Here is a 17,058-nt window from a genome sequence, read left to right on the forward strand (position 1 = left end):
AGTTATAGAAATTCATATGAACACAATGAGAGACAAAATATAATAGAAAAAACATTCTGAAGTCAGTGTTCAATATACAGTTGAAATGTGTATCTGATGTGTCATCACAGCAAGTGAAATATTTTTGTCGGTAGATACAGAGAGCTCATAACCTATATTGTGAGACTTATTGCAATGATCCTATAAAACCCTCTACAGACCAAAGTACTGTTGTAATATTAACTTATGATCTTATTTATTTAAATGGCCATTGCTCTTCATGAAGCCACTGATATTTTGTTACTATAGCAATTTGAAGTAAAATTTGATAATTAAAAATAACCCATCAGCCATCATTCTGAATCAGCATTGTGAACCTCAACCCAAATAAAAAAGAATGACTTAGTAATAGGGTCATCTGATGGGCTGTTGACTGTATGAACTGTTGTCTTATCAAGCTAGAACTAACATATAATGGTTTTAGTAGTTTGCTCAGCCACACCCCAGGTTAGTGATAACAAACTGAGAGTACTGGCCCTATGAACTAAGCTCAATGATCAAGGCAAATAAAACCAATCAAGGTCAGAGATAGAGAATATTTCCTCTGGAGGACAGAAGATTTAATAATTCAGGAGTTAACAGAGGTTAAATAAAGAAAAGGAAGGAAGTCCAGAATTTAAAAATTCATTGCCCCAACCCAACTAAGTCTTTTTTTAGCCATTTCAAATAACTATCAATTATTATACTAGAAGAAGTTGAAGCTCTTATTTTCCCTTCTCTGTTTCTTTGTTCTTTCCATGCTTTCATGCTTCTTTCTTCCTCTCTATTGCTTCTTAAGTTCTTTGTGATACTTTCCCAGACATCTCCGAACACTAAACAGCTCCGGCTTTGAATAATTATTGCATTATGATATGCACCTCTTACTGCTCCTTTAATTACAGGAGTGCTGTGATTCAATTTCCTAGTGGTATTTGCTCTGTCTGTCTAAACAGATTACCAGATCTTTACGGACAGAGATTGTGCTGCATACTTACTGATAATTTTTATATATGAATTCATAAAATGTACTAAGTATATAACTTACCAAAAATAATTCTAAGGGAAAAAAGAAAGAAAGCACATAATTGAACAAGTCCAAAATATTCAGATGATTTTATATTCAATGAGAATTTAGCAAAAAAGTTGATAGGGAGAGCTGAGAGTAAAGTGGAACTATATTAAAAGCAAGAATAGAATGAGGGCATTTATTATTCCAACTGAAATAGGAGTTTAAAGCTTCAAAGGGAGCTGCTTGGTTTGAAATCAAAACTGGAAGGCTTGTAATAACGGAATATCTTATCAAGTACAGCATGTGTTTTATATGTAAAATCAAATTTGAGTTGACATAACTAATTCATATCCATGATAATTTTTCTCTTATCTCTATAAATTTTAGAAAAGCAAGTACTTCAATGAATTCCATTTAGATTCATTCCTAGCTGGGCAAATCTGTACCCAGGTTAAAAGAAAACACATTAGTCACGAACATGACTTTAAGCTCTGTGTAGCCTCTGGAAGCATGTATTACTTTAAAGCACATGAGAACCAGCAAAGTTATGCCTGGGGTGCTTCTACAGATGGCATAAGTAGTATTGTAAGAACATCTCAGAGCACTCAAATGATTCCTTCAAGATACCAACTTAATGCAACTTAAACTCTTCCTTATCTATAAGCCATTCCTTCCACCTAGAATAATCACACACACACACACACACACACACACACACACACACACACACACAAAAGAACATACATACATATGGAGAGATTTCAAGTAAATCAAATTTCAAACTACCGAAAAGAAAACACATAGAATCAGTCTTTCAAAAATGACTCTAAAATGATATGTCAAGTTATTAAGAAACATTGGTTTTTAGAAAAATTACAAATCTAGAACAATAAGACAATAATAAAGATCTCAAGCTTCACTCTTTTTTTTCTTGCTCTTTTGCTCTCTTACTCTCTTGCAGTCTTCCTCCTCTGTCCCTTCTCTCTTAATTCCCCTCCTCCCTCTCTCCATATGCTCATGGCTGGCCTCTCCTCTTTTCCTTCTCTTCTCCTCTCCTCCTCTTTCCCCTTCCATCCTCTCCCCCTCCCCTCCTCTTCCTCTCCCTTTCCCTCCACCCTCTCTGTCTCCCTTTATCTATGTCTGCTACCTCCTGAACTCTCCTCCCCATGCTTTAAATAGACTCTATTCTATACTATTAAAAACATTTCCAGCTTTAGATGCTGAAGAGTGGAAAAATGTTTTCAGGAGCAGTTATTTCTCCCACACACTCTGCTCTTGAAGCTTTAAGGATTGAATGCTTTAGAAAGCTGGGTCTTGAATATTTCTTTCAGAAAGAAATAGAAGGGAGGGATGATAGGATGTAAAAGGAGAGGAAAGAGAAATAAAACATATGTCCATCTCTTAATAGAAATAAAAGGAAAATATTTTTTCAATATTAATTTGCTACCATCAATACATTGCTGGCTAAAATGCGAAGAAACACAGAAATCACAGTTATAGTAGGACAAAATACTTCAAAGGGAACTGTAGCTTTGAAAATGCATGGTTAGTACTCTATTTAAAAGCCATGAACTCTAGACAGACGTTCTAATTATTTGATCAATCTAACATGGATGAAGGAGGCACTCTCAAGGCCCTACACCTGAGAAGCTATTGGATAGCTGCTAAGGAGAGGAAGAACCATTCTTCTCTGGGGGTATGTCTACTCTGGGGTAGGCTGTCCATGCTCTCTAAGATGGCCCACATCCACACACATATGTGTGACACTCATTGGACTTAGTAAATTAGTATCACCAATCAGAGAGTACATACAAATTAGAAAAAAAAGCACTCACTTGAGGGCCCAATGCCCATCATATTTTGTCAAAATCATCTATGAAATTATCAAAGGATTAAAAAACAAAGCCAATTTTATTTGAATACTATACTGTCACTTGTCTGTGCAGTTACAGGCTGAAAATTTCAAAACATTCATTTTAGAGCAGTTCATTGGCAACACTGTATGAGGGATTGATTTCTACAAACTTACTTCACAAGAGCTGCCACTGTACCCAGGTGGACACTGGCAAACTTCCACAGCAGTTGCGATACTTCTATCAGTAGGATAGGGGACGGCAGATTCAAGATTGACAGAGCTCAGCCTGGGGAGAGAGGAACGACATAGTATTAGAAACTATGAGGTATTCTGAAGCCGGATGGATGGTGATATGTGAATATCCATATGCAAATGTGAAGGAGTTATCTATGTTGAAAAGAATGGTTCTATAACTTGAAGCTTCCATCTTTCATTATAGAATCAATATTGACTACCAATGGACTCTGCATCCACGGATTCAACCAGTGTAGACTGAAGATACTTGGAAAAAAAAAAACCACTTGTATTTGTACTGAGCATCTACAGACACTTTTGTCAAATTATGTAGGCTTTATTTTTTTAAAAATTATCTTTAAACTTTTAAAATATCCCTCATCATTATTTTCTAAATAATATATCAACATCTATTTATATAGCACTAGTCTTATATTAGGTAATTATATGTAATCTAGCTATAATTTATGGCTATGATTTAAATTTGAAGTATTCTATATGGCTTCACATGGAGTCTTGAACACTTGATCCCCCACCAGTGATGGTGTTTTGGGATGACTGTGGGGTCTTCTGACATAGGAACAAGATAACAAATGGGGAGCCATAGACTTTGTCCTTGGAGATTATAGTTCAAGCCTATTTCTGCCTCAAGATATTTCTGCTTCCAAACCCAGAGAGATGCAACAAACTATACTATATGAAAATGTCTTCAAAACTTTCATGTGTTTGAACATACTTTTTAGATGATGGTGCTGCTTTGAAAGGTTATAAAATCTTTAGGATATTGGAGAGAGAACTATGCAGGCATGGTTTGAGGATCATAGTTTATCTGTGCTTCTGGTCAAGCTTTTACTGCTTCTTAGTCTATGGAGATCTAATACACTGGTTCTTAAGTTGCTGTCTCCATCCATCTCAATTATGAGCCAAAATATGTTTCTCCTCTCTTCAGTTATTACAATCAGGAATGCCATCACGGTGATAAAGAAGCTCTTAAATTCATTTTAACCTGTCACAGTATAATCAAAATATGTATTTAGAAAAATTCGCCAAGGCAAAGAAACAGAAATTATCCAAATGGTCAGTAAGGAAGTCAAATTACTCTACTTGAAGACTACATGGCACTTGCTATATGTACCTTGTATATGTACATGGATAACTATGTAGTCACTTATCAGGAAAAACTGAATGGCTAGAATGATAGAAAAATCAGCATTCAAAATTTATAATTTTTGTACACTATCAATACCATTGCTGAGGAAGAAATTAGGAAATCAATTTAATTCTAAAAATATCACGTAATAAACTAACCCAGGAAATTAGTTCTTCTAGAATGAAAATTAGAACAACGGTGACAGAAACTGAAGAGGAAACAAAATTGATATCTACAGTTCATGTATTGTAATATCTAATACTACCAAAATGCCCATAACATGCAAACCCACTACATACATCTTCAATGCAGTTTTCATTAAAATATTAATGGCTTTCTTGGAGCTAAAAACAAAAGTGAATCTGCAATTCTATAATTCAAAAGAAAACGTTAGAGTCCTGTAACACAGAGAGCAAACATCAGCAAGTATGAATGCATCACAGTAGCTGACTTCAAAATATTCTGTGAAGCCATAGTGACCTGATGATCAGAACACTGACACAAAATAAATATACAGCCAATGGAATAAGAAAAGAGAGCATGAAAACACATACACAATGTATTTCTTTAAAAGGAACCAAAAGCATACGTTAGAGCAGTAGAGCTGGCCCTTCCCCTTGCTGGCTGCAGCATTGGTAAACTAGCAGACACAGTGCTGGAAAGCTGGCCCTGGTGGTGAAGTATAGGAGAGTTGGCAGACTGACCAACTCAGCTTCTACCCAGGCCGAAATCTGAGTTGGCCCACCCCAAAATCTGCTCTGTCTATGAACTGTGGGAGAGTGTGAAAGAGCCTGTCCCACAGATCCAAAGCTTCAGGATCTCCAAAACAGGAGGCAGCTTCAGGATACTCAAGAGGAGTCTTGATGAGGATCCAGTATTGATGGTGTAGCAGAAGATAGAAGGCTGTGAGCCAGACCACTGACTCATTGCAGTGAATATTTGCCAACAAAGATGTGAGGACCAAAGTGTATGCTGTGAGACATACTGTGACACACTACAGCTTATATGATGAGATAGTTTTGATGCTTTGGGTTTTTTTAATTTTTGTTTTTTCATTTTTTGGGGGGGGAGGTTGCAAGGACACAGGGCAGATTTGAAGAGATGGGAGGTGAGTAGGATTGGGGTGTATGATGTGAAACTCGCAAAGAATAAAAACAAGTTAAAATAAAAAAATAGAATATAAAAATGACAACACCTTAAGAGTGCACAAAAATCTGTATGCAGATGATCAAACCTGAACTCTATCTCCCTCTCTACACGAAACAAAATAAAAACAAACAGCAAGAAACAAAAAATAACAATTATAAAAAAGGCAAAATGGATTCAAGTTCTAAATGTAAGAAATTATTAAACTGGTGGAAGAAACTATTGGTTGGTATGAGTTACACAGCAAAACCCATTTCAAAAAGAAAAAAGAGTATAAGAGATTATTCCATTTAAATAAAAAATCGGCAAATGATAAAATCATCAAATAAAAATCCTATTATCACATGTGGGATAGCTCTTTGTAAGCTATTTGTGCAAAGAGGTCCAGAGAATGCCAAACAATACAGATTATTATTAAGGTCTTGATTGCCCACCAGAATTAGAACATAAAACCATATTGCTTAAGACACCACACACTTGGGTCATAGAATATTGAGAAATCAGACTGGACCTGAGCTGAAATGTTCCTTTCCAACTAGCTTTCACAGCACTGAGCGCTGCTATTCAAGCTCTTTGAAAGAAAAAGCCATCAATAGTCCTACTAAGCTTCAGACCCCATGAGGTCCAATAATGACCTAGCTGGAGAAAATGTCCTCATGCATAATAGTGACATGTTGTTATAGGGGGGAACAGTAATTAAACACATTCTGATTAGATTATGAGCAAATGTCATGGCTGGGAGATCATACACCCTAGGGTTGAACTTACTACTACTGCTTTACTAACTGGTCATGATGTCAATTTGCCTTCTAAGTATTGATGTTTATTCCTACAGATTAGTGTTTCAACTTTCATCAAAGACATTTCTTTTGCAGTGGACACTGATCAATGTAGAGACTTGAAACCAGTAAAACATGAGAATTAGAAACAGTGGAGTGCTCCTATATACCGGAACACTCTGTCCCATGCTTAGAAATATTGTGAAAGAGAGGGCAGAAAGAACATACAAGTCAAAGGATGCAGAGGCATGTTGTGAATCCTTTACGTGCTGTTATGAATAGAGCAGCTATAAACATCAATATGCAAGTATCTCTGGGGCAGGATGAAGAATATTTCGCTTACGTGGTAGTTGAGGTGTAGTATAGCTGGATTGGATGGTTATGCCTTTTCTAGTGTTTTTAAAATCCCCACATAGATTTTTATAGTGGCTACACCAGCTTACCCTCCCACTAACTATAAATAAAAGCTCCTAATTCAAAATCTTTACTCACATTTGCTGTCATTTGTTTTCTTGATGGTAGTCATTCTAGTGGAATGGGATGGAATCTAAAGCAGTTTTAATGTCTGTTTCCCTGCTGGTATAGGACACTGAATACATTTTAAACTATCTATTGGCAATTTATATTTCTTCTTTTAAAAACTGTCTGGTTTTTCTTTTTTTTTGGTGTATTTATTGGTTAAAAAATATATTTTTTTCTTTTTGTTTGTTGTTGTTTACTTTTTTCCTTCCTGTTATCTGGATAGACTATTGGAATATGTACTAATTTCTATATAATCCTTGAAGCAGAAAAGGAAATTTAATTGAGTCTTTTAAATAAGTAGATGGACGGAATCTTTCTGGGCACTTAGCGATATCTGGAATGTTTAAATGCATATTCACACAGCACTATTTTTGAGTGCTTTCTTTGAAGATCTTAATGAAAAGTCTTAGACTGACAGGCAGTCTTTAAGATGTTTCTATATATGGGTTACTTAAAAAAAAAACACAAAGTGGAGTTTTTGTTCACCAGGTAACCGTATACGTGAAAGAAATACTTTCATGGGCATTTCCTTACTTATCTCTTACGATTTAAGATTACATCCACAAATAAAATTGGTAATTTTTTCATTAGTTGAGAAGTCCATACACACATATAATATATTTTGATCAAATACATTCTCCATTCCCTCCCTTTCAGCTCCTCCTCTATTTCTCCAATCCCTTTTCCTTTGTACAAAACAAGAAAAACAAACAAACAAAATAATCCTCAGTTCACTTCATGTTCATGTTCCTCCGTGTCACTTCTGCCGTTCATGTTGCCTATACATGCTCAGGTGTGGAGCATCCACCAGCACATGTGTCATTTCTATAGGGCTCTATTCCTAAAGAAAATCTCTGTCTCTTCCTGTATGCCTCTTTCCATCTCTCTATCTTCTCCTTCCTCTCTTCATTCCTCTATGAATTTTCAAGAATTTCACAGTTAAGGGTGGAAATTCATGAGTTCAGCTCTCATTTTAAAGGGCACAATTATGTCATTTAGGATAGTCACAATATTATACAGCAGCTACTTCTATCTAGATCTGTTGTTTTCAAACTTTCTAATTCTGTGGCCCCTTGGTACCGTTAGTTCTTTATGTTCTGGTGACCTCAACCATACAATTATTTTAGTTGCTACATCATAAGTATAATTTTGCTACTTTTACAAATAGTAATGTAAATATATGATATCCAGATGGTCTTAGATGAACCTTATACACTTTTGATAAATACATGGATGATAGTTGAATGTATTAAGATGCAAATAGATGGTTGGATAAATGGTAGACATATTGAGGATTAATTAAAATACACATAAGTTAGTAGGTGAATGGAATACTATTACATTACATGTATTGTCTAAGATAGCCAAGCACAATAGGTCCATCCACATTTCAAAAAAATAACAAAAAGTAGTAAGTAAAAGTTAAATTTGATCTGACATGGAAAAAAAATGAAAAAAAGTTAGTTTGGGCTTACAACCAGAGGCCAGAAATTTCCTTAATATATTATGGCATCTAGCTGCCTTGAATTAATGTACTATCAAATAATAAGCCTATAATTCTGATCATTAAGAATCAAATGGTTTCACTGTTGATAAATTAGTTGATTACCATATAAAAGAGCCACAGCTTACTAACTAGCAGTTTGATTTATAAAGACAGATATGTTTCAGAACTTTCATTATAAAAAATGACATGGAAAACCCAAAGAAAGGACATGTAGAAGAATGATCATTTGAGTTCTCTAAGAAACAATTTAAAGATGAAGATATAAAACAAAAAATATTTTCAGTGAACTACCAACTCTCCTTTGTCTTTTGAACAGCAGATTTTCATCTCCTTAATCTCTGTAACAATTTTGAGCTGTGAGAAATTTCAACAATAAACCATCTTTCCCTGTAATATTCCACATTAGTATTCACTGAGCAATCCCAATGTTCATTAAGTTCTGCTCTTTGTTAAATGGGATTTTAATGCATTTAACAGTTTTAAGTGTTACCCTGGAAGAAGGTTTCAGTTTATTTCTATCCTCCCCTCCCCCAACCTCAATATGATCATTTGCTTCTCTTGATACCAGGCTGCATTAATTTAAATACAAAATGTTGGCAGGAATAACGTACTGAACATTCAAAATGCATGAACACTCAAAGCATTGTCTAAGAAGGCAAGTGCCTGAACTGATTCTCCTAATGATGACTTGAAAATACAGATAAGATGATGGATGGAGAGAGGAGACATGACTACAAAAGTCACTGTAGAAAATATTTGAGTTGCATCAGACACTGTCCAGTTAATATATTTCTGTTTGATTAATCTTCTCAACAAAGTTGACTGAGTCATGGTAAAACTAAAATCACCAAAACAAAATGAAGCACTGGTATCACTTGCCTTTTCTTTTCTATACACATTTTACTTAATCAAAGACTTTCATTTTATTCAACTTAAAATTAACTTAGTATAAATCAACATAGAAAGATTTTATTGCTAGGAAAATATTTTATTCTGTTTGCATTTGTTAAAGCCTATGGCATGATTCAGCATGAGCCTCAAAACTGAGCCTGGCCATGTAGACTTTTGATATGAGCACTTGGAATACTAAGAGGCAAGAACAAAGCCAATTCAAGGCCTGCTTGAGCTATAGGGAAGAATGCAGAGACATCCAAAACAACTCAGCAATACTATACTTAAAATATAGAATAAGAAGATGTGGGACTGCATAAGGGTACCTTGGTTCATGGCTGGGCATGGGCCTGGAACCCCAAGACTCCAAGGGAGAAATGTCAGGTATTTGGCCACGTCCCCAGAACCCAGGGTTCTGAAAAGCAGTTTAGTCTCCATAGAACTACATTGTTCAGTCACGTAGGCCATTGCAACCCTTCCAAAGTGCACAGGTAGAGGGTGTGACTAGAGGCCTCAGACCCTAGGGATTTACATACTAATGAAGGCCAGAGAGCACAGCAAATTCTTCCCCAGACCCTCCCTTTTTCTCCCTCCCTATTTAACTCAGGTCTGCTCTGAGTTTCACAGGGGTACATCCAGACCATCTACCATCCACCATGAAAATAAACCCTTTTGGAACCTAGGACTTTCTCGTATCATTGGGACCTGCTGCCAAAGCCTCCAGCCTTTAAAACTTTAGACTTTCTCCTGCTTGTGGGACCAGCCGCATGGAAAGTCTCCGGGACTCCGCCACAGCCTAATTTTTCCCACAAGAAGAGAGCTGGAATTTTAGCTCAGCATTGAAAGGCTAGATTAACATAGGCGAGGCTGAGATTAAGCAGTACCACAAGCAGGTCTAGCCACTACCTTTTGGAGATTTTACAAAATCCCTCTCATTAGAGGGGACTGATCATTTCTACTTCATTTCTCCTAAAGAGGCAACAGAATGACCTAGTGGTATGAAGGAGCTTCTGGGACAGTAGAATTCTTCAACTTCAAACACTGTGTGTATGTGTGTGTGTGTGTGTGTGGTGTGTGATATGTGTGTGTTGTATGTGTTGTGTGTGTGGTATGTATGTGGTGTGAGGTCTCTCTCTCTGTGTGTTTGTGTTATCAAGTCCTTTAACTGACTTGTTATTATGACTTGAAAATATAGATAAGATAAAATTGTGGATGGATGTCGGATATGACTGTACATTGTGTGTGTGTATGTGTGGGAGAGGGTCTGTGTGTTTGGGCAAGAATGGTATGTTTGTGTGTATGTGCGGGAGTACATGTCTGTGTGTGGTACATGTGGTGTGTGTGTGTGTATATAATCTGTGTGTGTGTGTGCCAAAAGCATGCATGTGAGCATACATGAGGTCAAAGTTGGGTATCTTCAGCAATGTTTCCCCACCTCATTTTAAAAAAAAAACATAATTTTCACTCTCTCTACCTGCAGTGCACCAGTTGTGCTAGTCTGACTGTCCAGTGTCATAGGTATTCATTATCTCCACCTCCAGGGTGCTGGGATTACAGCTGAGAGTTGCTGTTAGGGCTCTAAATTCTAGTCCTCATGCTTGTGTGCCAAGCAGTGCATTTACTAAGGAATCTCATCTCCTCAGTCCTCCAAACATTCTGATCTATGTCAAGTAGAAGAAATAAATGAGAAATTCTGATGCCACTACAGTCATGTCTATAGACATAAAATGATAGTGTAAGATTTCACCTCCTTTTCCTTAGACATTCAAGTGCACAAAGAATTTACTCATATTGCAGTGTCCATTATATTGTTATAAATACGTGTATCTTGCTTCTATTCTGGATTATTCTTTGAGTTCATTGCTTCACATTGTATCCCAACCTATGCTGCTAAATCAGATGCTACACAGGCATTGTTCTCTTCCCTCATCTTCAGTCTAGAAATTCAGATATTGCTTCCACCAGTTTACAAGGCTGAGCACTGAGATTTAGGCAGACACACACGTGAGATGCTCAGTATGTGTTTGCAGACAGAATGAGTCCAATATTTACAGACAAGCATTAAAGACTCTGGGATGAAATGCCTATGGGCTTAAGCCTTGGCTCTACCTCTCATTAACAGCAGGATGAAAAGTGTGTTCTTTAAATATTTTTAAGTCCTAGGGTCCTTGTCAACATATTTCTTTAAAATATGGACACCTGGATGGTTCATTTCAAATGTAGAGACAATGTACTCATCAACTTCATGTCTCTGGTTACCAGATGATTTTGCTCTTGAGGTTTTTCCTAGTAATTTATAGTACAAACTCTGTCAAATTCTATTCAACCAAAACCCTTAAATTCACTATAAAATTCACATTAATATATCTTGGCTTTAAAAGGTTCTGTATAAGGTTGAGTTCAAAGGGCACTATATACCTGAATAAAACTACTTATGAAGTTCATCAATATGTATAACTGCTATATGTCAAATAAAAATGTTTTCGGGGGTGCTGGAGAGATGGCTCATCAGTTAAGAGGCCCTCTATCAGAGGACTCAGGTTTGATTCCTAGCACCTATAAAGCAGCGCACATCTGCATGGAACTTCAGCTCCAGGTGAACCTATGCCCTCTTCTGGCATCTAAGGCACCAGATGTTTACATAGTGCATCAAGATACAAACAGGCAAAGTAACAGTATAATAAAATAAACAAATATTGTTAAATGTGTCTTTTTAAAGATTCTGTATTAGTTTGCATTCAATGAACGGATTTAAAGTATATGTTGAAAAAGATACAATGGACTCAATTCTGCTGTGGTAGCTACTTCAAATTCTGATAGCTGATCCAGGCCTGTAGGAGGATTTTCAAAAATCAACCTTTCTTCAGCAACTAGAAGATTTAAAAAGTCAGGGTGCTGACCTCCATGTCCTGTTGGAATTTCAGGTTGTTTATTTTCTGGTTGCTGAATAAACTCTAGGAAGTCTTACACTGGCAGTTTAATGTTCCTGTTCAGAGAAGATGCAAATCACATTGGTTTCTATTGCATTGGCCAAACCACATCCTCTGATCTCAGGAGTCAAGGGAAATGCAATAATCTCCAGAGGAGTCGAATTTGGTGGACTATAATAATGTCTATTGTAGATGCAGAAGGAAGACAATTTGTGAAGAGTTCTGTATTTAGGTACTTCAGAAATATTTTGCTTATTTGTCAATGGTGTTACTAAAGACAAGATTTGGATAACTTAAAGGAGAAATACATGGAAATACTTGATTTATCTTACATTTCTTTATTTTGGTGTGTGGGTGTGTACATGTACATATGTATGAATGAGTATGCATATAGAACCAGAGGTTAATACTGGATGTCTTCCTGGATAGATATCCACTTCATGTACTGCAACAAAGTCTTTCACTTAAAACTGTAATTCATCAACTTGCGTAGTCTAGCTTGCTTTAGGGAACAATCTCCTGTCTCCACTTCTTAAGTAATAGGATTCCAGGCAAGTCATCATGCCCACCCAAGATTTATGAGGAAGCTAGGTATCCAAAATGGTACTGATGGCTTATGTGCCAAACCACTGTTCCATGCCTTTATCTTACCATCAGAAAAAAAATAGTATATATTTGTTTCCTATTCACCTTAAAGAGGATACTAATTAGTCACACTGAATGAATCTTTCAGCATTCTAGATAAGCAGGGGAGTAAACACTCAGTTGTGGATATGGCAGAGTATTTCATATGCTGCATGTCTCCAAGCCTGAATGATATTTATAGAAAGTATATTCACCTGGAATGAAATTGGTCAAATATAGATACTTCATATGTGTGAGCTGATTTTCTGTTAGAAAAGTATTTCAGCAATTGTCTAATTCCATTCTCAAAGTGACCTTCTGAAGTTGGCAAGGCAATTGTCTTCCTTGTTTCAGAAACGAAGTGACTAGAGCACAGAGAGGTCAAAGCCATATTCATGTTTACAACTATTAAATAGCTGTGTTGGAAACAGAAGTCAAAATCGTTGACCCATAGCTCAGTTTGCTATCAAGTTCCACCTAACCATGTAACTGGGAGAACCTAAGCCCATTTTGCTGACATAACTACCCTTCGGTAAGTCGAAATATGAATTGTTGTTGTATTATCTTCAATTTCCTTGTGCTTGCACAGGAATGTCTACCAACTCAGAAGCCTACTGTGCAACACAAGCTGAAGTCAATTCAAGCAGTGTTTTACAAATATGATGCAATCTATTGCTAGATCAGAGATAAGTAAAATATGGCAAGTTTACTGATTCAGGATTCATGCTGACTTTCAGCTCTCCTAGAATGAGCTGGGGCTTCAATCTGACTATCTCCACTTCTTGGACCACAGCACTTCAGTGGCAAAAGCAGTTACATACTTGAAGAGCTGCTAAGCCTGTCCACATCACCACACTCCATGACCACATGCGTAAGTTCAGAGAGAACCACAGAAGGATTTAAATGAAACCAATGTTTTTAAGATAGGTAGACTTTGAAATTGTCTGACATAAATCAGGAGGAAGTGTCTTTGAATTAAGTAGCCTGAGAAACAATATGACAACAAGAAATAAGCCCTCCATCCACTTTTGGTCAATTTGGTTGTCATTCACTTTGAAAGCTGAAGGACTCATTTCTTTATAGTGTTTACACATCATGACAATCTCTATTTACTAAATGAGGAAAAACATAATTAATTCCTAAGTGCTGCCTCTCATCTTTATAGCACTTTAACCCAGCTTCTGGCAGAATTGCCTATGCAAAAGAGGCACATTGTTTGGCAATGATTTTGTTTATGAATCTGTAGCTCCCTCCTTTGGAAAATGATAATGATGATTGGAATTTGCTGAGATATTACAAATGAAAGACAAACCTGGCAGTACTAGTCAATAATTGAGGTAGAATCGCCTACTGAAAAATCCAGAGTAGGAGATATTGCTCTGAATAAAGGTATGTCAGTTGTCCATGTGGCAAACTTAGTCTTCTAATTTCATCTGATTGAGAATGAAGGTACAATGCTATTTTGCGTTATTAACTAGATTTTTAAAAGGATGAAAAGGATATTTCAATATATATGACATAAAATTTTTACCAAACGGGATGCTATTACTTCTAAATTAGAAACATGGGAGATTTTAGTTAGACTTCAGAGATCAGTTTGGCTCAAGTCATGGTGCTTTCTTTATAGTAAAATATATGGATACTAAAAAGGAACTAGCCTTTAAAAATGTCCAAATTAAATATTTAATTACAACCCTGAGGGATGAGATACATATTGTTATGGGCTTTACTGAACTTAAAATTGAGGTTTCACAAATACCAATAAATTGTGAAGTTCAACAGAGTTTTCTTAATCTTCAAAATCTCCTACTCTTTGCTATCATAGTGCCGAAGTGTTTTATAGAAATGTGTAACTATGTAAGTGAAGAGGCCTATATTTCTTCTTACAACCTAGATACTATTAGAAACTAGTCAATTAATAGAAAATATTTTACAAACCACTTTCTCAATATGAGCACCTTGCAATCCTATATCTTCAGTATTTCATAATCTGAGATGCCATAAAAGAAACTGTCCTTTGGTTTGTCAATAGGGAGTCATTAAAAACTGTAGAGAATTTGTCAGTATTAAAAGTCCAATACATTGCTCTTAACATTTAAAATTTAAAGCTTACATATAATTACCTCCTAAAAACCAGAACTTATGCTTACTTTTTCACTTTAAGCCACAAACTTAGACCTTTAAAAATGTGCTTTTCTGGCATACCTTTGTTTGCCTCAGATACACATATGACTCTGGGAGGTGAAGTTCTAGATCTCACCTGAAGATGGCGTCCATCCCTAAGTTGTACGTGATTTGCATGAGGACTCTCTCCAAATTTGCGAGCACGATCATGAAATCCTTTCTACTGACTGGCAAATTTGTTCCATGTATAGTAAAGGACTCTTCTTTGAGTGTTAATTCCTCAACATATTCTTCAGATGGCTCTAAATACACCTCCTTATAGGCTGTGCTGATTCTCAGGTTATTTCCCTAAAGGGGGAAAAAGAAAGTATATGTAGATATAACTGCAGTAAAGGTACAAAAATTAGAAAAGCCCTCTGAATTTGGATTATCTACTAAAGGTTATCCTCATGAGGGCTCTAACTTACGGTCAGTTTTATCTGTTATTCAGCATATTTCTGGTGGACATGAATCAAAGAATAAGCAACGTGAGATCACCTTTCATCTCCTCCATTACAAAGCCTACCATTGTAATTTTGTATATATTCATATTCTCCAATAACTGAAAAAATACGTATCTCATATGCATATGTCGTTTCAAACAATTTTGCTTCACGCAAGCATAAAAGTATCATATATTTATGATATTTATGGCAGAGATAGGAACTAGAGTAAATTAGGGAGGGAACTTTTATTAACATGTACATAAAACGATTTCTGACTTTTACAGAAGGAAAGATCTACACACTAATGCTCAAAATAGGACAGCAGCCGCATGGTAAAACTTATTTTCATTTAATGAGGGCATTCCAGTAACTGTTTTCATTTGACATTTTAGAGATACATCATCTTTTAATCATCATGCGTAAGAGAATTTTTATCTTTAAAGTACCACAAGATACACATGTAGCTTTATGTTTATATGAAGTCTAAATCATTTCATTTAATTCTGAAAGAAATTCACACTGAAAGAGTAATGTTGTCATTCTGACACTGACCCAAAGGCAAAGAAGGCTCTTGACAAGTACAGAGCCTGAAGCTCAGTCATCCCCTTGCATTTGGAACCACTAACCCACATATATGTGTGTGTCTATGGGTATATATGTGACTGAAGAAAGCATCACCACAGTGCTAGGAAGTAAGAGTTCTAAGCATGTTACTATAGTAGCATTGGGAACCATGAAGGTCCATGGCCTGCTAGTTTCCAAATGCAGCTTATCTTATATCATTTCTTCTTAAAGTAAGATTTTAAAGTTAGAAGTTACCAACAGCTCAACAAGTAATTGGCTTCCCCATTTCCATTTGACTATCAAAGCAAAAAGCAAGCAATAGAATCTACAATATAACATGTTACATAAATCAGTACTGACCTAAACACGTGGATTGTACAACCTTATCAGCATGGCAATATGATCATGTTTTAACTTTAACTTTCAAAATATTTCTAAATGGTCTTTCCTTTTTTTTCATCAGACCTTATTTATTCTTTATTTTCTTGACATGTTTCAGATTAAAACATGAGCATGGTATGAAATCACTAAAGTGTATTTTTTTCATAGTGTGTAAATATACATCAGCCAACTTATATTATAAGCAGTGTAAATGACCTAAGGTAAATAAAGATAGTATGTATTTGTAAAGTAACACATTTATTTTCCTACCTCTAAGATAATCATCAGCTGAAGTATCTTTTCTGTATCGTCTTCCTCTTCTTCAAGGTCGTATGAGATGGTAAATGAAAATTGTCCTCCGACAGCTGGAAGCTAGAAGAGAAGAGATGCATGATAATTTCAGCAAAGGAGATTTTATGAATACCTTAAAATCATTTTACTGTTCTAGAGAGCAATACTTAGAGAAGCATCAATTACGAGAGTTCAAAGTAGAGAGGACAGACATTTCTGTAGGAATGACCTTTATATGACACTTTGCTCATCAACAGCAAGCTTGATATAAATATAAATCCATGTACTATTTCCCCATTAATACAGGCTCGATAAAGGAAGCTAGGTTCTAATTACAGATTCCTTGTTATCTTCTTAGACTGTAGTTCTAGTTTCAGAATCCCCAAACAGAGAAGGATCAGTGGACAGTTTCTATGCATCCCTATGGTTGCTTACATTCTGTGACTCTGAATGCATTCAACAAAGACATTCTTCCATTTGAAAGACACTTTACATAGACCATGAGCTAAGTTGAAAAACATTATTGGTCAAAGAAAAATAAAGTTTAG

The 17,058-nt window shown here is 36.0% G+C and overlaps 1 protein-coding gene across 1 annotated transcript in view; it reads right to left on the reverse strand.

Moving 5' to 3' along the window:
• The window catches only part of Lama2 (laminin subunit alpha 2), a 575,131-nt gene that overhangs the window by 231,263 nt on the left and 326,810 nt on the right, over nt 1-17,058 (reverse strand). Inside the window, exons 13-15 of the mRNA XM_028766419.1 lie at nt 16,490-16,591; nt 14,926-15,137; nt 3,057-3,168 (exon numbers count right to left, since the gene is read on the reverse strand). Of these exons, the coding sequence (XP_028622252.1) occupies nt 3,057-3,168; nt 14,926-15,137; nt 16,490-16,591 (426 nt within the window). The remainder of the gene's footprint in view (nt 1-3,056; nt 3,169-14,925; nt 15,138-16,489; nt 16,592-17,058) is intronic.

This window comes from Grammomys surdaster, unplaced genomic scaffold (assembly GCF_004785775.1).
Source record: "Grammomys surdaster isolate TR1022 unplaced genomic scaffold, NIH_TR_1.0 168, whole genome shotgun sequence".
In the NCBI taxonomy this organism is placed as follows: domain Eukaryota; kingdom Metazoa; phylum Chordata; class Mammalia; order Rodentia; family Muridae; genus Grammomys; species Grammomys surdaster.